Source organism: Entelurus aequoreus, linkage group LG09 (genome assembly GCF_033978785.1).
Source record: "Entelurus aequoreus isolate RoL-2023_Sb linkage group LG09, RoL_Eaeq_v1.1, whole genome shotgun sequence".
Lineage (NCBI taxonomy): Eukaryota > Metazoa > Chordata > Actinopteri > Syngnathiformes > Syngnathidae > Entelurus > Entelurus aequoreus.
This window is the reverse complement of record NC_084739.1, coordinates 49,485,923-49,498,767: the sequence shown is the minus strand read 5'-3', so window position 1 is coordinate 49,498,767 and position 12,845 is coordinate 49,485,923. Positions and strand designations below refer to the sequence as shown.

Here is a 12,845-nt window from a genome sequence, read left to right as displayed (position 1 = left end):
ACCACATGCAGGTCTCGCTTTTCTTTATTGGCCATTTTACCTGGTGCAAGATGACATTTGCGTGTTCCAGATATCCTGAGAAGCCGCCTATTCCTGCTTTCTGCACCGAGGCGTCAACAAAGTTGTTATTCTGCAAGAATGTCGAGAGCCACAATCCAAAAGAAACTTTTTCCTTTCACATTCAGAAGACAGATTTGGCGGAACTGCGTGATATTTGTGGAGTTTTTCTCTTTGGGAATCAAGATCCCTCCTGCCCTTCGCCATGCCTTTGGTATGACTCCTTTTACCCATGCCACCTCATGAGCTTCCAGAGGTACTTCAGGACACTAGGGGCATTCTTGTAGGGTCTATATGGAATGCCATATATGCTGTTCTATCCCCTTTTACAGTGCTCTCAACTTTGCTCAATGTCAGGGCCTTGTGTGCCTCTGGTGCTTAGCAGATTTATTTGGTGGCATGTCTTTTGGGATGAGGGCTGACACCTGCCTCTGTTTGTCTGAGGTCTTCCTCAGGTACTCCTCTAGTTCCCTTACAGGTACTTTTAAGAGTCCCATTTTTTCCTTGGCAAAGAGTTTCTTGGTGAACTTGTAGGGACCTCTGGAGAAGGCAGTCTTTGTTCGCTTTTTCTTTTAATGTTGCATCTGCAGACATTCTGCTCTTCTCAATGTTGCGAGGCGTTGTCTGATGTCCAGCCCATTGGGTTGAGTTTTTTCTTGCCCTGATGTGGGATCTGAGCCGAGGATGTCCTTGTGGATTGTGCAGCCCTTTGAGACACTTGTGATTAAGGGCTATACTAATAAACTTTAATTGATAGATTTAAATGATGTCACTGTGCAAAGTCTTGCGTCCTTTTTTTTCTTCTTCCACAGCCTTCTTCCACTGCTTTCTCAGACTTCTTCTTTCTTTCACAAGCCTCTCAATCTTCCGTTGTCTCCTAGACTTGAGTTGGGCTGATGGTTCTTTCTATGTTTTGTGTTTGCTGCTTTTTACTTAAATCTCTCTGCTCCATAACTGTAGATTATGTCTCTAATAGTCTCCAATGTTCTTTTAACATCTCTTATTACACATTCTGAAAGAGAAATTAGGTCTGTGTTTGTGGTTTCCCACTCCTTTCTCTGGCAGGATTTAGGCCACAAGATCTGAGGCTTCCGACCCTTCATCTTTTTCTCTGCTGCTAACTGTGACTGGGACTGTTGTCCATTGATGTAACTGTGCTTCATTAAGCTCTGTCTGGGGTTCTGATATCCAGTGGAGAATATCCTGCCACCGGGCTTCACTCGACTGATTTGCACTACCTCTGAGGAAGTAGCGAGGCCACTCGCAAAGCTCTCTTAGGCACTTTTTCCTGCCCTGTGGATCTTGAGACCCTTCTTTGATGTTATTCTACTCCAGCCACAGATGCAGCAGCAGCGTAGCTTGTGTCCTGCCTATGCTGTCTCTCTGTTTGCGCTGATCATATGAGGCATGGTCGATTCCGTTCCAGGGTTCGTTATTGTGTAATCTACATATGAGTCATCTTCCGCCCCCACTTTCCCTGACTCTGTGTAGTACCAGGATCCTGCCGAGATGAGCAGCTACCCATGACAGCTACGATGGGGTCTATTCCCTCGTGCCGTCAGTCTCTTCAAGCTTCAGTCTTTCCTTGGTTGTCACCTGCCCTTTTGCAGTAGTGACTGGCTTCGAAACAGAATTAGATTGCTTGGGAGGACTGGTTCTTACAATCCCAGATGAAATCAGCACAATACTGGAGAGACATCTCCTGAAGTGGGGTTGGAGATATTCTAGGGTGGGATTTGTACTGACCACTTGGGGTCGCCAAACAACACATCATCAGTTGTGTGCCCCTGACTCATTTAATTTTCGGCTTTTTATCACATTAAAAGGCTGGCCCACCACAGGTTGATCAGGCCGGGGTATGTGTTGTATGGCGGCTCCATGCGGTCATCACAGAAAAAATATCTATGCTAAAAATCCAAACTTTGTGTAAATATCTTAACAAATAGAAGTCTTATTATACAAGTGTAAAGAAGAACAGGCAGTGGTTCACACATTCTCATACTTTCTGTAACATCGAGGAAGAAATTATGTCAGCCAGCTTGAAAAAAGTCTCAACTAGGGTTGTACAGTAAAGTACCGCAGTACTAATGAATGAGAATTATACTACACTGCCTCTGAAAAAATCCCAGTACTTTTTTTTTTTTTACGGACGTCGTTACATTGCTTGTAAGCAAGCAAAGGCACATGTTTGTCAAAGCACACGCACAAAACACTTACAAGCAGATACAGGGTGGAGACAGAAGAAGTAGAAAGAAAATATTTTAGCAAAAAAATTAACAATAGTGTTGAAGCTAAAAAAAACTCAAGGGTCATTCTGCAAGCAGTGCTTTAAAACATAACAACCTAGCGGCTAACTTCCATCCCCAGTGTTTTAGCTACTTTGAAATCACTAATCCTCGCCTCCATGGCAACAAATAAGCTATTTTTCTTACAAGTATCATCAGTGCAAAACAAGGATAAGCTAAACATGCTTCACTACACACCGTAGAAGGATACAATAGCTAACCACTAACAGCAAGCTGGCACTCCTGAATGAACACAAATGCCAGAAGTGGATCTACACAGACATCGACTAACACCAAGATACCAAGTACAATAGCCGTATATAGTTGATACTACAGCGATCACATAGATATTGTTAATATCACAATTTTTTTTGTCATTTTTTGTTATTGTTTATATAGTCAGGAAGTACGTCCCTGGATACAAAATTACTTTAAATATGACCAATGTATGACCCTGTAACTTCTTGGTATTGGATTGATACCAAAATGAGAAGTATCACCTAAAACTAATGCAAATTCTAAAAACAACAGAAGAATAAGTGCTTATTACATTTTAACAGAAGTTAAAACAGAAACCAGATATATCCATCCATCTATTAATTTTCTACTGCTTGTCCCTCATTATTTTGACAAAATAATAGAAGGAGAAATTACACAATATGTTACTGCATGCGTCAGCAGCCAAATTAGGAGCCTTTTGCTTACCCGTTTGCTTACTTACTACTATAAGAAAAGTTGTCTGTTATGTCAACCATCTTATTCAAAGCCCAAATTTTTCTTTTTTTGCAATAAGAAATACATTTTCAATGCATCATACAATGTTCTGTTAAAACAAAGCCAATAATGACAAGTTATTATGGGCCCCTATATTTTAAAATGTATCGAAAAGTATCGAAACACATTTTGGTACTAGTGCCAAAATATTGGCATCGGCACCACCCTAGTACTTACAAAGAGATAGAACAACACCATCTGGGCTTAGCAGTAGTAGGGCTGTGAATCTTTGGGTGTCCCACAATTCGATTCAATATCGATTCTTGGGGTCACGATTCGATTCAAAATCGATTTTTTTTTCAACTCAACACGATTCTCGATTCAAAAACGATTTTTTCCCGATTCAAAAGGATTCTCTATTCATTCAATACATAGGATTTCAGCAGGATCTACCCCAGTCTGCTGACATGCTAGCAGAGTAGTAGATTTTTGTAAAAAGCTTTTATAATTGTAAAGGACAATGTTTTATCAACTGATTGTAATAATGTAAATTTGTTTTAATTATTAAATGAACCAAAAATATGACTTATTTTATCTTTGTGAAAATATTGGACACAGTGTGTTGTCAAGCCTATGAGATGCGATGCAAGTGTAAGCCACTGTGACACTATTGTTCTTTTTTTTTAATTATTATAAATGTCTAATGATAATGTCAATGAGGGATTTTTAATCACTGCTATGTTGAAATTGTAACTAATAGTGATACTGTTGTTGATAATATCCATTTTTGTTTCACTACTTTTGGTTTGTTCTGTGTCGTGTTTGTGTCTCCTCTCAATTGCTCTGTTTATTGCAGTTCTGAGTGATGCTGGGTCGGGTTTGGTTTTGGAATTGGATTGCATTGTTATGGTATTGCTGTGTATTGTTTTGTTGGATTGGTTAATTTAAAAAAATTAAAAAATTAAATAAATAAATAAAAAAAAAAAAAATCGTTTTTAAAAAAATGAGAATCGATTCTGAATCGCACAACGTGAGAATCACGATTTGAATTTGAATCGATTTTTCCCCACACCCCTAATGAACAGTCATATTACAGTATCTGTAAAGTATTAGCCCACATTTCAATTTAACAGACTATGTAATTGTACTAACAAGCATGACGTGCTGCATGTACCATGATCAATATCATAGTGAGTTACTCGATGTATAATTGCCCGTTTGGTCCATCTGGATGTTTCCAGTTGATTTTTGGAAGGAGGGAAAAAAAGTTTCTACCACTGCAGGGTTTGTTAGCGCAAATAGGTTTGTCTTTCGTTGTGATGCAGTTTCTTTAAGCAGTGTCCTCCTCGCTTAGGGATGGGAATCGAAAACCGGCTCTTGTTCTGAACCGGTTCCCAGTGTATCAATTCCTCTGAATCGCTTGCCATTTTGTCAAGCCATAGTCTTATCGATGCTTCCGAGTGGGGATGACGTCATTACGCAATGTGGGTACTGCGTAGTGACGTCAGATCTCAAAATGGCGATGCCTGGTCCAAACAAACACTAACATTTTTCAGAGAAAAGATTGCAATAGCTCTACTAGTAATAATTATAAGGCTGCGAAGCGAGGAATATACTGCAACATATGAACACACAGCATGCAACAATTATAATTGAAAGTCGCCTTTTTTAACCACTCCGATCTTATCCCAGGCAGCAGTGCTAGCACGTCATCTAAATACAACAGGTACTAACTAACGCCTCCAATCATGTGCTTTTATTTGTTAAATTGGAATTAATTCCTTCTCATTTAGATGAGCTTGACGAGAAACAGATTCTGACTGGCCCCGAGGCGGGCAGTTCCCGCTCCAGTTCATGTCTGTTGCTAGACGAATGTCACCGAGCAGCAACTTAAGTTTGTGGTCTATTTGCTACAGTAGACACTCCTAATTTTTGGTAGGTGAATCTTCAATTGTCGTCAGAGAAAAGTTGTATGTTTTCTATCAGTCATTACATTATACAGGTGAAAATCAAAAAATGTGAACATCATGTACAAGTCCATTAATGTCAGCAATTAACTTCAAATGTGAAACTAATATATGATATTAACTCATCACATGCTATGTGAGGTATGTCAAGCCTTTATTATCAATTTGATGATCTTGGCTTACACTTTCTGAAACCACACATTTTCTGAGATTTTTAATTCAGGATTTTCATACATGATAAGCCACAATCATCATCAAAATTATAACCAATAAAGGCTTGACATATCTCACTTTGCATGTAATAAGTTAACATGACATGTTACTAAATGTTACATCTTATGTAATTTCCACATTATTTATTTTGTTAAAGTCTACAGAAGAATATTATTTATTACATGTATTTTTTTTTTAAAAAGCACTTTTTTTTCTTCTATGCTGCATATGTGACCACACTGTAGACTTTCTAAGGTCATGCGACCTCTAAACTCAACAAAATTGAGGCTAATCCTTTTTTTTCTTTTTTCCCAAATAAGAATCGATAAGAGAACCGTTAAGGAACCAAATCGTTAAGCAGAATCGAAAGTGGAATTGGAACCAGAAAAATCGAATCAATTCCTATCCCTACCCTTGCCAGATACATAGTCTTTCCGTCGATAATAACTTTGTTTGACACTCTCGGCTTCCGTGTGGTCCAACGTTTCATTCTCTCTTCATGCTCGCTTAGCTTCAGTTCTTCCTCCGTATTTTCAGATTCAAAGAGACAAGGTTGTGAATCCTTATTCATCCAAAAATAGTCATATTCATCGTCTATTAGGCCATAATTAGAAAACACACGCATTTGTTGCCGGAAGTAGGAACATCCGCATTGGTTGGTGGAAGTAGAATATGCGTTGCTATGGGCACTGAAAACATTTTGCCCAGGAAATAAGTTCCTGTAATGCTTAAAATGACTAAAATACGGTAAACATTGTACATATTACACATATTGTTATGAACGTGTCTGTTACTACATTACAATTGTACTTACAGTGTGTATATAAAACATTGATATAGGGTTTTGAAGGTGTTTTCGAGGGCTTTGAAAGCAACATAGGGGACTCCCATTAGCTCTATCTTGCAAGTGTGTTTTTATCTTTTGAATCCTAATGATTGTAAATGATAGGCAGAATTCCCTAAAAAAATGTAGTTTTCCTTTAATATCCACTGAAGGGAGGCTCACTGTGCCAAAATTGTAAAACCTCTGTATTTGACAATACAAATACAAGAAAAAAAACAAAGCCCACCAGTACAGGAACTAAAAATGCTTGTCAAATGTATTAATCTCATAAGTTGACAATATTGAAAAGTTTGTTTGAAAGCTTGTTGTGCTTTATCCCGAAGAGATTTACTTACTTGTCCCACCCAAGGTTCTCAATCTCGAAAATGAGTTGGGAGTAGTACTGTGGAGGTGGTATTGAGGAGCACTCAGGATGGCACTTTAGAACCACTTCCTGCAATAACAGAAACAATAACACCACTACATTATATTCCACGCTCTGTCTTCCCAATAGAATCAAACATAAATAAGGCTGAACTCAATCAGCCCTCCAGCAGCTCGAGGTAAACACACTGTCATTACAGTGTTCATTCATTGAACAGAACATACTGTATACTACGGGGAGGGATGGGGCGGTGCAATGCATGAGACGGCGGTGAACATACTTTATCAGTATCATGCGGTATCATACTTCAAATCTCACTCCAAAAAGCTGTGCATTACAAAACATGCTCATTGTAGCCATTAACTAACAAAATGTAACTAACGTTGTCATTTTGATTAAAAAAAACTGCAAAACTTGTTTTATTCATATTTGTTTTATACAGTATATTGTGTCCTGAGCTATGTTTCTGATCAATTAGTTTATTTAATTTCATCTTTCAGTTTCAAATAGTTTAAATCAGTCAAAAATGTTTATAGTTTAAATAAAATACAATATTTCTCTTGAATTTCATGCAAATTGATGCCCTTTTAATCTTTTTTGTTATAAACTAAAACAATGTTAATAAAGTTATTGTTTGTTGTAAGTTAATCTGTATTTCTTTCTTTTTGTTTTTACTGTTATTAAGGATACAATGTTATGCAGAGGTATACTTATAGAGAAATGATACTATTTATAGTCAATGCAGGGCAGGTGGAGGGCGGGGGATTTGGGCAGTAACAGAAAATATTTCAGAAGCACTGCCCTAAACTAATGTTATCAACAGTGTCTGAGGCTACATTCACAATTTTGAAGGCAGGGTACACCCTGGACAAGTCGCCACCTCATCGCAGGGCCAACACAGATAGACAGACAACATTCACACTCACATCATCATCAATCTTTATTGCAGAACTTGAGATCCATTTAAACATATAAAAACAGAATATAATGCATTAAAAAACAAAACAATAAAAACATACATTAAAAACAAAAACAAAACATAAAAACAATAAAAACATAAAACCCAAATGTCAGTTTCTGACATACAAACATGTGTGCCAATGATTCCACAGTCCAGATGAGTATTTATTTAACAGAACTGCGGCCAGAGTTCGTTTATCACAGAGATTATGTCATTTTCAGACTCAGATACCCTACACATAAACTTATACATAATGTTGCGTAGCAACGCTGAAAAAGTGGGCACCCCAACACTAACAAACATCTGGTTTGCACTGGAGCTTCTTGGAATTCCCAGGAGAAGCCTCATACAGTCATTATAAGCAACCTGCAGTTTCTGTATGCTTTTCTGCTTATACTTTACCCACAGGGGGGCAGTATACAGAGGAGTGCAATAGGCTCTGAATAAGTTTATCTTTACATCATATGTACAATTTCTTTCTCAGCATGTTGGCTTGGGCATACAGCATACGCCGCTGTCTGTATAGGTCATCATCATCACCCAATAGATCAGTAATGATGTGCCCCAGATACTTAGTTTTATCACACACACTCAGCACCTGTCCTGACAGATAGAATGAAGGAAAAGAGAGGTCCTTGTCCTCTCTTGTTCTACATATCATGATGACACTCTTTTTGGCATTATATTTCACATCATATTTTAAACCATAATCTGTACATATGTTCAGCAGCTGTTGGAAGCCAGCACTGCTAGGAGACAGGATGGCTAAATCATCCGCATACATAAAATGATTGACCACAGTATTACCAAGTACACATCCGGTTCTACATGTATTGAGCTGTACAGATAGGTCATTCATATACAGATTGAAGACGGCAGGGGAGAGAATTCCCCCCTGGCGTACCCCGTTCCCAACCTTAAATGTTGCTGAGCAATTACCGCCCCATCTGATCTGCATGCTCTGATTAACATACCAATATGACAGAATTCTGATTATACTATCAGGCACTCCCCTCTATTTCAGTTTTAAAAACAGTTTCTGATGGTTGACTCTATCAAAGGCTTTCGACGCGTCAATATAGCCAACTAAAACTGAGGAGTTCTTACCTTTATACATATCAATCACTTCTTTCAATGCATAGATACAAAGGTCAGTACCATGCTTAGTTTTAAAACCAAACTGATTGTCAGCAGTGGTAAGAAAAACATTTAAGCGGTCTAATAAAATTCTCTCTATAACTTTACAAATTATGCTTGCAAGTGCAATAGGCCTGTAATTCTCCATGCTTCCCACCTTACCTGCCTTGTCCTTGATGACCGGCACCAGAGTGACAGCCATCATGGAGTCAGGCAGCAGCCCGTGTGACATGAGGCCTGTAAAACAGATGGAAAGCAGGACCGCTACTCTGGGGCTTGCATGTTTCAGGTGTTCTGGCTTTATTATCAGCTAGCTGGGATATTGCCTGCAGCACCTCACTTACAGAGACTCCAACAGCCTCACTGTTGTGGATGCTGCCTATAACAAAGGGCTCACTTTTAACACAATTAAAAAGTGTAGAATAGTGCTGCCTCCATTTCTCAGCTATGTTATCAGCTCCAGCTACACCCTCAATTGTGCATGGCAGCGGCATACTGCCTCGGTTCAATGTTTTCACCTCTATCCAGAATCCACTGATATTGCAGTTAAGGAGTTTCTCAGCCAATGAGTCAGCTCTCATAGTGTGTTCATTTCGAATGACAAATCTAATGGCAGATTTGTACCTAGAATGTGTTAGCTTCTTACGATCTAGTACTGGACCTAGTCTAGGTCTGCCAGCCAGAACCCATTCACTAAAAGCCTCCTTAGCCGCAGTGTAATGCACTCGAACATATTTATTCCAGCCTGGCTTCCCACTGGATTTCCTGTTCGTGCATGTAACATAAGAACTGCTGGCTTCACACAGGATTTTGACAATATTGTCATACATTACACAAAGGGATTTTCTATGATTAATATCATTACAGTTAAGATTAGTACAAAAATTGCATCAAGTGGAAGAGACATATTATTTAAAAGAGCATCAGTTCTCCTGTAATAAAACAGCACTTCCTCATCTGTGAGTTTAGACCAGTCTAGTTTGGCCCTCAGGCAAAAACTTCCTGGGTCAACTCAGGGAGACTGTCCAACTTAATATCTAATATGAATGGAATATGGTCACTTATAGAGGCCTCATACACAATCTCCATAGAACGTATAGTGGCGTGTGCGTCAGCTGTACTGACACAGTGGTCAAGCCATGATGTTGTGTGCCAGGTTTCACTAATATAAGAATAGCTATCAGCTGGCAACAAAACTTGACTAGATAAGGTGAGTGCATTTTCATCACAAAACTGTATCAGGTGTCTTGCAAATAAAGAGCTGCCATCAGAAATATCAGCATTCCAGTCACCGACCACATAAATACACATTAAGTGATTATTCTGTATAAAAAAATTAATAAAAGCAAGTTTAAACATGTAGTCATCCTCATTGTCTTTACATTCATACGGAGTATACACATTAAGAACAATAAACTCCCTATTCTTGGACTTATACTGAACAGCAATACACCAATCAACTTGGAGCCTAATAACACTAATAACTGCATCATGCTTTTTGTGCCAGAGCACAGCAACACCTCCCGCTATCCTCCCTCTTACAATTCCCATGGACAGGTCAGTCGTTGACTCACCAGCTCCATGAAAGTTATCATTAAAATAATTCAAGAGGCCCAGGTCTTGTTTTGGGAGGAATGTCTCTTGTAAGCATAAAATGTCACAGTTGAGTAGCAGGTTGTCAACAGCTACATGGCGAGCCCGGTCCCCGGCGCTGCAGCCAAGACGCAGCCCACGACAGTTAAAAGATCCCACACGCATAGTTACATGGTACAAGCGGGCAAGGCCCCCTTAACCGCACTTACACCAGCACGAGAGGAGGGTACGGGTAGGTTGGCCCCCACTGCAACTGCCTTTCGTGGCTCATAAAAACGCCTGACCACAGAGCCTTCTGGCCAGAGATAAGGGACATACATCTCTGCAACATCTTTACACTCTGTGCAGACTTTAAAAGAGCCATATCGATTGCCCACAGTGACTATGCGTTCACAGGTTACTTTGCGTGCAAGTTTATCAGACAGGAAGCTCGCCAGTACCTCTTGATCGAGGTACGGAGAGAACTTAGTAGCAAAAACACTGACCAGTTTAGTCTGAACGACTCCGATATTACCTTGTGTGCCAGTCCCAACAATAACTGGCTTAGAGTGGACACGTCGTTTACCGCCAGCAGCCCTCACCACTGGAGGGTCCTTCCTCTCCCGACGGTGCTTCACATTCACACACTAGGGCCAATTTAGTGTTGTCAATCAACTTCTTATCCCCAGGTGCATGTCTTTGGAGGTGGGAGGAAGCCGGAGTACCCGGAGGGAACCCACGCAGTAACGGGGAGAACATGCAAACTCCACACAGAAAGATCCTGAGCAGAATCAAACCCAGGACCTTCGTATTGTGAGGCAGACGCACTAACCCCTCTGCACCGTGCTGCACTTAAAATCCATCCATCCATTTTCTACCGCTTATTCCCTTCGGGGTCAAATCTGTGTGCCTTATAACCCAGTGCGCCTAATGAACAGATAATACTGGTTTTGCTAACGGACCTCGAAGAAGTTTTATTTGGTACATGGCGTGATGATAAGTGTGACCAGTAGACGGCAGATACATGTGGACTGCAAGGTGACGCCCCCTGTTCAATAAATGATGCTAGAAGTACAGGTTAGCAAGCAAGCCCAAAACATTGATGTTTCACTAAGACTTTACAACATTACACACAGCGCTCAAAAATCTGTCAAATTGTTTTAGTACAACTTTGGTAAGCTACGAAGCCGCACCGCTTGATGGATTGTCGGCGTGTTGTGCTTTAACGACAACAACAGGATTTCCCCTTAATGTAATTGAATGTGGCACACCGCCACTGCATTTTCATCTCTTGAAATTAAGGTTTTTTTGTTTTTTTTTACTTGAAAACAATTTAAAGTAATATAATGTATTGTAGACCCCAAAAGCAATCACACAAAGTCTGACGCTATTTTTAACTATCATTACCAATCTTATGGTAACAAACGGCACAATTTCACTAGGTTTTACCTCTCATTGCAAACACTTTCGTCTTGGTGAGTCCGCACATCCCAAGACACACAATAACACTTCCTCATTCTCCGCCAATCAACTTTCAGGCACAAACAGTATATATATATTAGGGCTGCAACAACTAATCGATTAAATCGATTAAAATCGATTACCAAAATAGTTGGCGATTAATTTAGTCATCGATTCGTTGGAACTATGCTATGCGCATGCGCGGAGGCTTTTTTGTTTGTTTGTTTGTTTTTTTGTTGTTGTGTTTTTTTTGTTTTATAAACCCTTATTTATAAACTGCAACATTTACAAACAGCTGAGAAACTATAATCAAAATAAGTACAAAAACAGTACAAAACAGTGCCAGGGCGGCGGTGAGGCTACGTCTCATGAGGTGGCGTAAGCTAGCCAATGATGTGGTCATGTGCAGCTCACGTGACGACGGCGTCGTCTCCTTTGCTGGAAAAATTCGAAAAATGGCGCAGGAAAACACTACCAATAGTTTAGCGGAGAAACATCTTGAGGTTATTGCTTCAATGGAGAAAAGTGTACGACCTAAGTCGTCAAAAGTGTAGGAACACTTCACTTTAAAGACTTCAAAGAAGACCGTTTCCTGCAAAATGGCACGGAAGTACAACATTGCTTCTGGAGCACCTGAAGAAGAAAAATGTTGGAGCCATGGATGAAGGGAGGAACTCACAGTACGTAACTTTTGAAGTCCATAGTGGCAACAAGCATTCATGAGTTCAGCTTTTTTGTGAGTAACGTTAGTTATGCCTTGGTTGCAACGCGGGGCTGATAATGTGTCTCCGGCACATTTGACTCCATTTTGAGAGAGAAAACGCACGGTTACCAATTTGGAAATAAACGTAACGGACAGAAATATCTCAGATTGGTTTCATAATGGATCAATGTAGCCGGGCCGATAAAGCTATATAAATCTATTTAGATTTGAGTGACGCTTTAGTATAACTAAACGTTATGAAGGTGCTGGAATATTTCATGCTATTATTCAGAGGCAGCCTAAAATGAATCCTTTATTATTCACAACAGAAACGTGTACAATATCTGATTCAGTTCTGATGAGTTACATTTCTGTGTTATTATTGGTGTATGCTGCACCCCCAATGTCCACAACATGATGCCAGTATGCTGTTTTTTTTCAATAAAATACTGGAAAGGATAGAAATGTAGTTTGTCTCTTTTATCCGATTATTAATCGATTAATCGAAGTAATAATCGACAGATTGATCGATTATCAAATTAATCGTTAGTTGCAGCCCTAATATAT

The 12,845-nt window shown here is 39.5% G+C and overlaps 1 protein-coding gene across 1 annotated transcript in view; it reads right to left on the bottom strand.

Moving 5' to 3' along the window:
* The window catches only part of fancl (FA complementation group L), a 123,645-nt gene that overhangs the window by 95,912 nt on the left and 14,888 nt on the right, over window positions 1-12,845 (bottom strand). The window contains exon 5 of the mRNA XM_062058887.1: window positions 6,416-6,513. Coding sequence (XP_061914871.1) covers window positions 6,416-6,513 — 98 coding nt within the window. The remainder of the gene's footprint in view (window positions 1-6,415; window positions 6,514-12,845) is intronic.